At 39.3% G+C, this 13,115-nt stretch overlaps 1 protein-coding gene across 2 annotated transcripts in view; it reads right to left on the bottom strand.

Moving 5' to 3' along the window:
• Positions 1–858: 858 nt before the first annotated feature.
• Positions 859–13,115, bottom strand: part of prkcda (protein kinase C, delta a) — a 14,714-nt gene continuing 2,457 nt past the window's right edge. The window contains exons 2-18 of one of the 2 annotated variants that reach the window (XM_035661556.1): positions 11,032–11,161; positions 10,688–10,887; positions 10,541–10,607; positions 9,841–9,997; positions 9,357–9,388; positions 9,086–9,171; positions 8,259–8,388; positions 8,073–8,173; positions 6,825–6,921; positions 6,533–6,663; positions 6,169–6,342; positions 5,977–6,068; positions 3,540–3,602; positions 2,658–2,796; positions 2,337–2,525; positions 2,025–2,153; positions 859–1,899 (exon numbers count right to left, since the gene is read on the bottom strand). In XM_035661556.1, the coding sequence (XP_035517449.1) occupies positions 1,741–1,899; positions 2,025–2,153; positions 2,337–2,525; positions 2,658–2,796; positions 3,540–3,602; positions 5,977–6,068; positions 6,169–6,342; positions 6,533–6,663; positions 6,825–6,921; positions 8,073–8,173; positions 8,259–8,388; positions 9,086–9,171; positions 9,357–9,388; positions 9,841–9,997; positions 10,541–10,607; positions 10,688–10,887; positions 11,032–11,140 (2,055 nt within the window). In that variant the 5' untranslated portion in view covers positions 11,141–11,161 and the 3' untranslated portion in view covers positions 859–1,740. Of the gene's footprint in view, positions 1,900–2,024; positions 2,154–2,336; positions 2,526–2,657; positions 2,797–3,539; positions 3,603–5,976; positions 6,069–6,168; positions 6,343–6,532; positions 6,664–6,824; positions 6,922–8,072; positions 8,174–8,258; positions 8,389–9,085; positions 9,172–9,356; positions 9,389–9,840; positions 9,998–10,540; positions 10,608–10,687; positions 10,888–11,031; positions 11,167–13,115 lie in introns of both variants that reach the window. The other variant, XM_035661557.1, reaches the window with a different exon arrangement.

Genomic DNA, 13,115 nt, shown 5'->3' with positions numbered 1-13,115 from the left:
TACGGAAACACGTTACGTAGTGACGTCAGGAACGTAATGTCCACCGCGGTGTCGCTAGAGGGCGTAACCGTCACAATAGTTATGTCCTCTTTGTTTTTAATCTGCACCTCCGTATGATCAATAAATGGTTACATATCGATTATATACGGGTAAAATCTACACTCACTAAATGAATTTTGCTGGGGGAAAAAAAACTTTTATATATTATTTAACACTTTATTACAACAAACAATCAGTTACAAGCTGGTCAAATCTAGTAGTTTTCAGTTTTTTATACTTTCTTTTATTATTTTTTCACTGTTTGTTGACCAAAAAAAGGTTCTACTCTTCCCTCACGACCGGTCTATAACTGCATTTTTTTTTATCTCCAAACTAATCGCAAGCACTTCCTGTCCGTAAGCAGGAAGTAAGCAAGTATATCCTACTCAATAGGTAGGATCAATAGTTTTTATTGATCTTAAGAGACCCAGCATGTTATAGGTAAAAGATTAAAAGATTAAAAGATTTTTTTTTATTATTATTTGGTTTGTATAGGGATCCACAAAAAACACTGAATCAAAGGGATATTATATTAAACTGACAGCAGTTATTTCCAACATGGACCCAAGATGTTAGAAACTAACACAGAACAAACATGAAACACATTAAAACCCAAAACACATTCAAACTAATCCCAAATTCAATGTCCATATAAAAATACTGAAATACAACAAACCTTCATTAGTCACCTGTCACCTGCACCATAAACAAGCCCTGATCTGACTAAACCCTCTAAAATGTCCTGGTTTCTGAGAACTTAACCTTTAATAGTATGAGGACAATGTAAACTGCAGAAGTTTAAAAAAACAGCACATCAGATTTGGGAGTTGATGTTTTAATAAGATGTAAAAGATGGAGACAGTAAAAAAAGTACATCCTTAGTGAACCAATATACATGTTACAATATACATACATTGTCTATATACAGCATTTCAGTGACTTTCCACATATTGTTTGAAGTCACGTACCTTTATTGAACTTCCTGCACCCCCGACTGCGTCCAATCCGCCCCATCCACAGACAGGACCTTTCAATACAGCTGAAACTAGCTGTTTCTCTGTTTACATTTGTTCTTTACATGGCACTGTTGAGTCAATCACGCACATTTCTTCTTTCTCACCAAGACATGTTTTATCCAGTCAAAGGCAAGAATTCAGATGTTTCAAAGACAAATGATATTCATTATTAATCTATATTTAAAGATGGATAGGTTTTTGTTGGTCTGGTCTCTGTACATGCAGTCGCCTCATCCACACATCTACATTTGTAGTAAGTATACAGCATAATTTATTTCTACAGGTTTCTTTCCATCTACATAATTTTTCATCCTCAGTTGGGTTGAACTGAATTTTATGAAAAGGGACACAAGATGGCTGCGGTTGGTAGCAGTGACGTCAAGTGGAATGTAAAAGGAGTTTCAACCTCCCGCCCTAATATTATTACTCATATAGGCCTTCACAACCTAAACAAATAATAAGCATGCACACAAACACAATAACATCAATATATACAGTATAAGGGCCTGCTTCTACTCGTACTCATTTCTACACGTACCCAAAGAGAATAGTTTGTGCTTAAAAGGTCACAAAAATACTGATTGTGGAGCAGCTAACTCATTTGTAAGTTTAACAATAAAACAGAATAAGAGAACTGTCCGGAAACAGTAGGAATGTAACCCGGGTCTGGCTGTCATTATAACGGTCACTTTTCTAAAAGGTGCTCCATCTTAGGGTTGATGAATGAAAAGCCGGAGAATGCCGACTGATCCATGGAATCTATGAAGTTCTTATCGCTGTAGGAGAGACGAGGCTTCTCACTGAGGAACTCCCGATCGAAGTTGCTGCAATCATTTGGTGCTTTCTGTAATTGGACAACAAACAGACCTCAGCAAAATGATAAAACAGACAATTATCACAGATTATAAACATGTAAACACAGCACATGATCCATATTTATTTATACAATGAATTGTGTGTGGGGCATACCACTTTGGGTTTGAAGGGGGGTTCAATCTCTCTATTCTCCAAAGCCTGCCAGTTAATGGCCTTGAAGAAGGGCTGTAAACGGATATTACCCACGATTCCTAGCCTGCGAGTGGGGTCTCTCTCGAACAACTGCAGGGAAACAAAGTTAGTTAGGGTAAGTAAGTCACTTCATCAAGTATTTCATCAACCCAAGAGTTCTCTCATCCTGTACAGTAAAATTTAAACCAAAAAATAATCAAACATGGAAATACCAGATTGCCCCTGAGGCACAAATGTGACGTATGTATTTTGTATAAAAGATATGGTACAGACCCGCTCCAGAAGTTCCTTCGCCTCCTTATTAATCCAGCGAGGATAGTGGGGAGTATCCATGCGGATGGACTCAAACAACTCATCCTCATCGTCTCCATGGAAAGGTGACTGACCAACGAGCATTTCATACAGCAGCACCCCAAATGACCACCAGTCAACAGAGAAGGAGTACTTCTGTCCCAGCAGGATCTGAGTTGGAGCACAAATAGAAAATAATAAATAAATAAATAAGAAATATTCTACACAGACACTGACGCGGAATCAGTTGCAGAATTAAATAGTTCAGAACAAGAGAGATTCTCTGAGTATGAAACACTTTACCTCTGGAGCGATATAGTCCGGAGTACCACAGAAAGTTGTAGCACGATTCTCTCCAAACAAGTTCTCCTTGCACATGCCAAAGTCTGCAATCTTTATGTGTCCCTCATGATCGAGCATCACGTTGTCTAACTTAAGATCTCTGAAAACAAAACAATCACAGCAGAATTGAAAATAAACACGATGACTGAAGATGATAATAGATTGTGAGTTTGCAATTATTAGATCTGATATGACTATTTTGTCTTTATGAATTAAGTTAGAATGCCACTTATTGCTTACATGTTTTATGTTGTATTGCATGTAAATTAACTTTTAGAAGATTAAATATGCATTAAAAGTAACTAAAAGTAACTAAATCCTTGAATGCTCACTGCCTTAAAACAGCACTCAAGAACATTACAACTCATAACTTACACTTTTTTTTATAGAACCATACCAGTGGCATGTTTTAAACATTAATCTTAAGTTATATTATTAAATGTTGTCATATTGCTAACCATTTTTTCAAAGCATTTCGTTCTTATTTGGTTCTTATATCCAGGCAGCCACTGGTCCCATTTCAATAACTATGATCTAAATCATGCATAGATCTGAAACTAGCCTGAGATAAGTAATCTATTAAATTGAATAATTAGTCTACGGTTGATGTGTTTTTCTTTACTAGACATTTTGGAAACATTATATTATTCTTACATGGTTATGCAACTACAAGCAGATACACTATTGCTCAGATTTTAGAATCAATCAATCTTTGTTTCTTTTGTGTCTTGTGGGAAATAATTCAAAATAGTCTAATACAGCTGAAATGTAAAGAATATAGTGTTTTAAATGTAGGGGTTAAGTGTATGTACATCCAGATGTAATACATATTGTTGCTCTGACCTGTAGATGATCCCATTGGTATGTAAGAACTGAAGGCCACAAATGATCTCAGCAGAGTAGAACCTGGGAAGACAAACATGGCAGAGACAGACAGATATCAACTACTCATCTCTGGCTAGCTCTCTCACTACTGAGTTGGCAGCCGAACACTGGTGTCACTGCAGACTCATTTCAGTGTAGAGCTGAATTATTGAGGAGGACATTTGTATGGAGTAGGATACAGGTGAATAACGCTCTAATAATGTGAAACCTGAGAACCGCTGTGAGCCGAAAGATTAGCCTATCTCTAACCTGCTTCTCTTGTCATCTATGTCAGGTGAAACAATTGAGCCCTGAGAGGAGATAGAGTAGCCTCCGCTCAAACCCAATAACTGGTCCTTCACTGTAAATGACCAACTGACAACAACTGAATACACTGTCAGGTTTTATCTAATTATATCTCACTTAAAACCCTTACAAATATAGCTAAAGTTAGAAAGTGTAAATGCACGTCTAAACCTGCTCTACAAACAACACTACAAACACAAAACAGAATGTAAAATGAAGTCTAGAGATGTGTAAGTACGTTTGGCTCTGCTATATGGGGCACATTGAGACATTGGACCAGACTCTGCATGGCACCAGTCAACAGGTTAGCAGTAGCCACTGGGAGAACCAGGCCTTTGTGCTGATAAAGAGGTCACTGGAAACTTTGCAGTTCATTTGTTGCCTAAGGAAAAATATTGCATAACCAATTTCAAGAGATACTTTCCATTCCACAGTGACAACTTGTGCAGCAACAAACAAGCTTATTTTTTAGGCCTATATTTAAACATATATGGGTCAATTACATGTATATTTTTGTGTCCGAATGTATTATTTCCTTTTTAAATTATTTAATACATTCTTGACACATATCATTTTATTATATAAAACCTATTTAGTTTGAATACAATTTAAGTACATTAAAATAATACATATTGTTTATGTTTTCGAAGCTTGAAGCACACAACTGTCCATACAAGTGAACATACTAAGAAATATATTAAAACTCATCATTGTCCCTGACCCATATGTAAACAAACATGCAAATGCAAGTTTAAAAATGATTCCATTGAGAGATAATGAAACAAACAACTACTCTCTTTTTGCCTCGTTTACTGAGGGTACATTTTCCATCCAGGATTTTAGTGGATGCCAACACAAGATCAGGTGTCTGTGTTTGTAAAGTAGAGAATTACTCCTGTCATCTCATGGGTCCAGGAGACAGCCACCAGTTTAACTACAGGGAAAGTAATGGCAGACCACGTGAAAACTGTTTTTAAACATACACCAGCATGTTCAAAAAGAATACTAGTGTATAAGAAATATATCTGTAAATGCATTCATAATCTTGACACTCTTCAAAACACAGAACTAACTTCCACAACAATGCATGTACTGAAGTCTACTCTACATATCTTTGTACCTAGAATCATACCAAACTAGTGTTACTTCACCTTTAAGGTAAATTTGTTTGTGTGTTTTTGCTTTGTTTGTGAATACAACACCACAAAATACCTTACTGTTCCTTATTTATCTATCCTTAAGGTGCTCAAAATAATGAAATCAGGAATGACTACAATTCAACAACTGCCACGCAGATTGTGTATCACACAATTGTGTATCACACAATCTGCTGAGGAAGATTGTGTGATACAATCGAAAAAGCTCCAGAAAAGCTACTAGTAGTCCTTGTGGGGAGACTGTTTTCTCAGCTATCTGTCCTGTCATTTTAATAAGGTGAACTCAATAAAGGTGACACCATTTACTGGAAAAATATGTCATAAAAGAAGTTACTTCCAGTTTTTTGTAAATCAGCTTCTAAGTATACATTTTCTTTGTGTTTCGAAACAACACAAAGCATAACCTTTTATTTATTGCTTTGAAGCTTGATTTGTGTGTTTAACAGCACCAGCAAAGACATTTTAAATGTGAGATTTTTCAAAACTTGAGTTGGCAGTGGTGCAGGTGTCACCAAGCTTTAGACTTAGACCATATAACTCTCTTTTACCAGTGAGCCATTGTTTTTTTTTCTGGAGGGATTCCCAGAGTGACAATTAGAGAGGTGGGTGGCAGTAACCGATACCTCCTTATACAAACAGTACACAGGCACTAAGAGCTGCTTACTCCTTACAAGGCCAGTCTGCTAGTGAGCAGCAGATAATGCAGCCCAGTGCAGCCTCAGCCCATCAGGGTTTAGTATATCATGTAAAAGAAAACAAAAACATAATGGTAGAGAGACAAAGAGCGTGACATGGGGAGAGTAAATATAAGCTCTTCTTTACGAGTATCTGCTTTTCAGCAGCTCACTGATTCTGTATGCTCAACGCTCTGCACAGCTACAGGAGCACGAGATAAGTTAGTAGTGATAGCAGGTAGTGTGTGTTTTTATGTCTGTGTGACAGGTGTGACTCACGTGGCTCTGTAGAGTTCAAAGCGCCCTTTCTCCTGAATATGAAACATCAGGTCTCCTCCGTTCAGATACTCCATTACAAAGAACAGATGCTCCTGTTGACAAGTTTTACTTTGAGTGTTGAGGACACAATATTAACCAATGATGTAGAGCTTCAAAGTTGACAGAGACACTGTTGAGGTGGAAAGGAACTACCTTGGTCTGGAAGGTGGAGTAAAGGTGTGTGAGGAAAGGGTTTCCCCAGGCTAAAGCCAAGACTCTCTTCTCCACCATCGTGCACTCCACGTCGTCATCCATCAGCACAACATCTTTCTTCAGTGCCTTCACTGCAAAGTACTCTCCTTGACCCTTCAGCTCTGCCAGGAGAACCTGTGAGAAGAGGAGAGGAGAAAATGATTTTGCCACTTAAACACCTAAACACCTTGTCCACAGCTCACACTTTGATCACACACTTACAATGTATTTCTATATGATGCCTGCACTTGCTGGCATGTTTAGGACAAGTATTGACACGAGTGCTGCTGATTGGGGTTTTTAAAACAACACTGTTGCTTTGTACCTTGCCAAAGCTGCCTTTTCCCAAGACCTTGTGGAAGATGAAGTTGTCCACATTGATGCGGGTCAGGTGAGTAATACGAGACTGAGGCCGTGGGCTGGACCCCTCCCACAGTCTGCCATAGGCAGACACATCTAATGAAAAGAACCACACACAGAAATTAAATACTCACATAATTATCTTAAACACTGAACACTTTTGTAGATTATTCTGCGAGCATTTGTATCAGTACAGAGCTATACTGCTCACATGAATCCATGTAGGTACATGCACATGAGGAATTACACTCACTAACCATTGACTTCCAGGCCAGCAAGCTTGTTAACTTCATCGTAGATTCCAATATCAGGCAGATTAGGCAGGTTTGGATCTGAACGGCGGGTGGATGATTTCTGATGGAAAAGCAAATGCAACAGCAAAAATAAGCATGAAACAGCCAGACAAATAGTTTCCCAGAAATGGTTACCTATCTAGCTGTGGTATAGCCAATGTGAACATTTAGTCTGATTCTTCTTTTAAACAGTGATTAAGAGAACTGGGGTTTCCACCACGAGCCAGTCCTTAAACACACCAGGACAAGAAGCTCAGGTTCCCATTGAGGTCAGGTGTCACACTCTCAACAATTCAACACACACTGGGGTTTGGGAGTTTTATATTCATACACTCAGTTTGATGGTTACGCTTAATTTTGATAGTCCATTGTTAATAATCAACTTACTAAGGGATTGTAAAGTGTCAGTAAACAAGGAACTGATCATGTCATGTGATACTCTACTTAGTGTTGGGATTAATGTTAGAAAAAGTGGACTAAAAATTGGTCATGGTTACAGCAGTGACACCAAAATTCAGCTCTTTCAAAATTATGATATTTTGTAAGGTTTTCCACATTTGTTTAAAACAAAGCTGCATGCAACATGATAAGCCATAATGTTAAAATTTAAATAGTTTGTACTTTTATACAGTCTTTAAGCAGATCATTTAATGCAGACATGTAGTTCTCTGAATATTTTGATTGTAGATTGTAGATTGTAGATAGATTGTAGGTAGAAATATTTATAAATAAAATAATTGAATAAAATAATATAAAATATATTTTTATTGTCATATTCCGATTCTACCAAAAGATTAAATAACACCTGTGGACTTGGACAACATCCAAATTAAGTGTTACCAAGCTCCCTTTGGACTCCCCTACAGATTAACAACTCCTGAATACAAAACAATGCCACTATTGTAAGTATAAATGTGCGGAAATGTTTGGGACTTTTCTTTTTACAAGTGTAAAATTCGAATTACCTGGGGCATGGAAGTAAGGGTATCAAGCGCTTGTGGGTCTCATGTCATGTTAGTATTTAAACCCATTTCAGTATACTCATAGATAAATAAGACATAATGTAATCAGATGTCTGTGACGGATTAAAGAGCCATGTTATGATTTAATTAGGTGGTATGATACTTACGTCAGACTTGTCCCTTGAATTCTTTAAGTTTTACTTGATTTGACCCTGTAATGAAAGACTTGTGACTGTCTCCATGAACTCACCTGGCTGACTTGTGTAAGTGCTTCAGCTAGTAGTTTCTGGTTGATCCCACAAAGGTTGGCTACTTTATCTTGACACTTGTGATGGACATTCATGGCACAATCTACAAGCAGAACAAAAAAAAAAGTATTTTAAAGACAAAAGCACACTTAAAGTTCAACAATCAGTCAATCATATCTGCACTGTACCTTCACACTTGAGGCCTTGTTTGACTAGACCCCACAGCAGGCTTCCACAGTGGTCACAGAAGGTGGGACTCATGTAGTTGTTGGTCTTGAAACGGTGTGGCATGTCAATTTTAAAGCGCTCCTTCTGGAACTGCGGGGAAAAACGGGATTCATCATCTGCAGTAATGACTGGTTGCAAAGGAATCCAAATTAGTGGCCTGTGACACCTCACAGGCATGCGCACCATCCTCATCTCTTTCTTTTTTTTTGTTTTCTGCTTCCCTCTCTGAGCTTCTACGGTCAGAAGCCACACTGCAGGATGAAAGTTCCTTGTTTCTTTTCGGCCCCTACTGTGAAGTGCCTCTCTGAGACCACACCCTATCTAATATTGGGGTGTGGTCAACCCAATGGGTGGGGGTGTGTGCTTGATCATTTACATGTAGCCATTATCTAGACCTAGTTGGTCTTTGATCGTTCCTATCCACCAATATTGATTAACTCAAAAAAGAGCATCCTACTGGATGTGGACCCTGACTGGTAAGGCAACACCTGCCATTTCAATGATTTTAAAATGTTGTATTTTATTAGGATCCCCATTAGCTGATGCAGAACATCAGTTACTATTCCTGGCGTCCACACAAAACAAAAACATGACACTCACATACAAAACACCTCATATTAATAATATGAATAATTGTTCATATTGTTAAGGAGAAACACTTTACTATAACAGCAAAAACCAGAGTGAGAAAAGCCCAGACTAAACTGAAATCTCGAGGCATAAGGACAGCTCTCACAGTACATGGTGTACTGCACAAATATGTACTGCACAAATATGTGATACGTACCACAGTATCCCGACTGTTGGCAGCAGTACCGGTACATCTGCCGATGATTTTGTCTATGCATTTCTTGTGGATGGCTGCATTGCATTCTGATAAAAAAGCAAAGATATTTGTATCCTTTCAACCAGTCTCTGAGTATATTTTGTACACTGGCCACAAAGCAATGCTTACAAAATTCCTACAAAAGACAAAGTATTTCATAGCATCTATGCACTGGACTTCTATTTCAAGTATTGCACAAAGCACAGGAGTTTTTAAATTATTGTACACTTACGTCTGCATTTATAGCCTTGCTTGTTGAGTCCCCTGTGGGAGCCAAAGTGACACAAATGGGTCAGTTTGTATCAGCCTTTAATCATGTGAATAGTTTGCTAATTAATCCCTTAATAGTCACTGATTAGTCTCAATGCACAGATAAAGTACACCCATGCTGATTTGTGTATCAGGGTTTCCTTTTCCTCCAAACTTCCTGTTGAGTGAGACTAAAATGGGCTTCAAAGCAAATAAATTAGTGGACATATGTAGCCATCAAAGGATGACAAACATTACTGCCACAGACATTACAACTTAAAGGAAAGGTTGACCTTATTGGTTTTTATCAAGTTAAGTTGGTGTTAAATGTTGCCAGATATCAGGAAGCATTTTGACACTATATTTTTAATCCACCCATGTTTGGTGTTTTAGCTTGTGTATCTGATCGTTGGTTTACGAGTTCCCCTTTAGCTGCCTTAAAGGTTTGTTTACAGGGCTGAACTGACCAGACAAATTCTCTGCACACAGAGCAGAAAGTGGGCTGTCTGAAGAACGTGGCGATAAACTCGTGGTTCTTTATGAAGTGGATCTTGGCCTGCTTGATGGCTCCTCGTCTACGGTTCAAGGTGGGAGCCTCTTCCTCTTTTGCAGCCTGCTTACTCTCTTACAGGTAGAGAGAGACAGAGAAACACAGATTAGTCATCCCACAACACTGTAATGGAAAAACAAAGGTCATTCTGTACGCATCACAGATTGATAGGCTTAATGATAAACTATGGGAACCCACAGGCATTGCTCATGTCAATGCCTGTGATTGATAAGATTAGATTAGCAAGGAAAAACACTGACAAGTGGCTGGACTATCTGTGTTGAAAGGGATGAAAACTACAGAGGAAATGAGACAAGCTGGTTGTGAAGCTAGAGATTAAGTTTTGTCAACATGGTACGTTGATGACACATTACTCTATTTCCCAGCTTATTACTATGAGTGATGGGGTCAAACATTTCTTTCTGCCAAAGTTATGGTTAAGAACAGTTATGGTTACTGTATGCGAGTGATTTCTGCATTTGTGTTCTGGTTTTAAGTGTGTGGGTTTAAGTTAGAAAAATGTGTCTGAGCCCCAATCACAATTTAGCAACACTGTTGTGGGTATGTGGGTAGAGAACTGGGAAAAGCAGAGAACGTTTCCACTTTATTTCCTTTACCTGTATCCCCTCCTTCCAGAAAATACTGCACTGCCATCATCACTTTCCCAGACGGATGGAGATCCACCTGAACACACCAATACACGGTCACACACAGATAGCCTGAGATATTGCTCTACAGGGACAGAGGACAGTGTAATGCCCTACCCAGAATTCAGCACGCCCGTTGGCTTTCTTGCAGCGCTCAGCAAGGACAGACACACCAACGGTGACCTCAGCGAGCGGCTCCTCTGCCGTCTTCATCAGTAGTACCTCAAGCACACGACCTTCATAGATGTGCGCATCAAAACTGGCCTTCCACGCCGGGTACATGGTGGGTTTCCGCTGAACGAGGGTCTTGCCTCGTTCTAGGAAAAGAGAGAGAAAAAAAGCGAGAAATATCTGTTACTGTGTTTTTAAACAGGAAATGAGAAGGAAGTAGCAACATTTTTTACAGAGGTAACAACTTCTGTAAAAGACAGGCTGGTGCCAGCTATCAAAGAGTCACTTACCAGTTGTCAAGGCCTCCTTCATCTTGATTGCACAGAACGGCGGGTCGACCAAAGAAGGCAGAACGCCCAAGTCGTACGAATTAAAGGCGATCCTCAAGAAAGGAGCCATGGTGATGAGTACCAAGGTCACCTGTTCTTAGAGATGGACAAACACAGTGTTACCCTGGCGACATTCATCTATAATGACATGTTAGTTACACACACAGCTACAGTTCAAAATCATATCCCCTTAATATATTGCATACACACACACAGTTGCACATGCTTTCAGCATTAAGATGAGTGCTATCAGTCTATGTAAAACTGCATTTTCTCTATGTGCACTGTGAAACTGAGCAATATCAGAGGAGAGCGTCAGAAATATGTTTAAAACATAATTCCTGACAACCTGTCTGAAACCTGCACTCGCGTACAAAACCAGTGGATGGCTGTGTCAGTGAGGACAGAGCTACTTATGTTGAACCACAGTGAAATTCACAGAACTAGGAAACACACTTTCTCTGGCTGCACTGCCACTTTGCATTTATTCTTGTACTTCTTTCTCACTTTGTCACACCCACATGAAGGAGGGACACAAAACATCTTTGCACCTCCGTCAGCAACACCTCTTTTTGTGTGGCGAACAGACTATTGCAGATCTTTTTGTATCTGGTTTCAACAAAAGTTGGTTGTCAGAGGTAAACGTAAAAAAACACGTATGACAGTAGATCTGATTTTTTTTTTTTTGGGGNNGGGGGGGGGGGGGACTCGTGGTGGGCATTTGTCATTTTTAAATATATTTTATAGACCTAATGATTAAATTATTGGACAAAAAGGCAATACACTGAAAGATGATGAAGACTAGTGGCATCCCTTGTGCATTAGAGGTAAAATATATATTGATACTGACATATTGGTGAAAAATCAATATCACCCTTCAAGCCGGGCACTAGCTGCAGCATGACTTACTGCTTACATAAGCTTACATGTGCTACAGACGCAGCCATAACTGTGTGTATAACGGCCTCAGCACCACCATTTTCTATATATGAGTTGCAAAAGGTGAAGCCCGTCAATCTGTGGCCAGGCAGTCACACCCAAGCACTCGTACACGCCTTAATGTGTTAGTTGCACATCTCCTGTTTGGCTGACAGTGTCACCATTTACTTGACAGTGTAGTTCCTGAAAGGCTGCCGCTTAAACCGAGAAGTTCGCCTGCGCTACAAAGGCAGAGCGAGCCTCAACATGTCACTGATCCAAATATATGCATGCAGCGCCCCGCAGTAGGCCTAGCTGGTATTCGCAATCCTACCCCCATCGCTGAACCGCCCACAGTGAGCTCGGAAAAGTAAGTCACAGAAGGTATGCACCAAGAGAGGAGGGTGATGAACGACCACGTTCTCTCGCAGTCTCGCTGCTGTGAGCCGTGATGTCAGGGTTTGGGGAGTTAATCAATACCGAGCACACTGTGTGATTCAGGGCACTGATTGATTACCTTGCGAACTGTTAATGTGCCATTTCGATTTGTCCCATCCGTTAAATTCATGTCCCCATGCACCAGTATACTGTAACTTCCACCTAACTTCCTAATATTACCTTCATTATACAGCCTACTTCTTGATACCTTCATTAACGACCAACACAAAAGAGTATTTGTTAGCAGGAGTACTAACTATTTAATAAGGCTAAATGATATTATTACACCTAGAATCTGGGCTTAGAGGACATTTAATCACACACACAAAAACTCTGTGACTCATGCACAAGGAATGCATGCTTGTATTTGAACACCATATCTCAAGATAAGCATCTATCCTACAGGAATTGGACGTTTAGTGTATGAAACAGTTGTTGTGGTGGCTTGTCTGTGTCAAGCGTGAATGCCGGCGACTGAGCTGTGTTCTGACATTAACAGTAAAGTATCTGAAATAATACAAGAATTAATAGAGAAAGGTGCATCATTATCCTTATAATTAAGGAGAAAGAGGACATTTGCACCACTAAAAAAAAACCTCACAATGTAAGTCAGCATCAAACATGTGCCCCCTTGTACCTCTGTGTCACACACATACATGTGGTTAACAAATAACAGCTAAGAACATTTT

This window comes from Morone saxatilis, unplaced genomic scaffold (genome assembly GCF_004916995.1).
Source record: "Morone saxatilis isolate NCDOM2014 unplaced genomic scaffold, NCSU_SB_2.0 Contig18, whole genome shotgun sequence".
NCBI lineage: Eukaryota > Metazoa > Chordata > Actinopteri > Moronidae > Morone > Morone saxatilis.
Note: the sequence above shows the minus strand (reverse complement) of the source record. Positions and strands in the feature narration are given on the sequence as shown.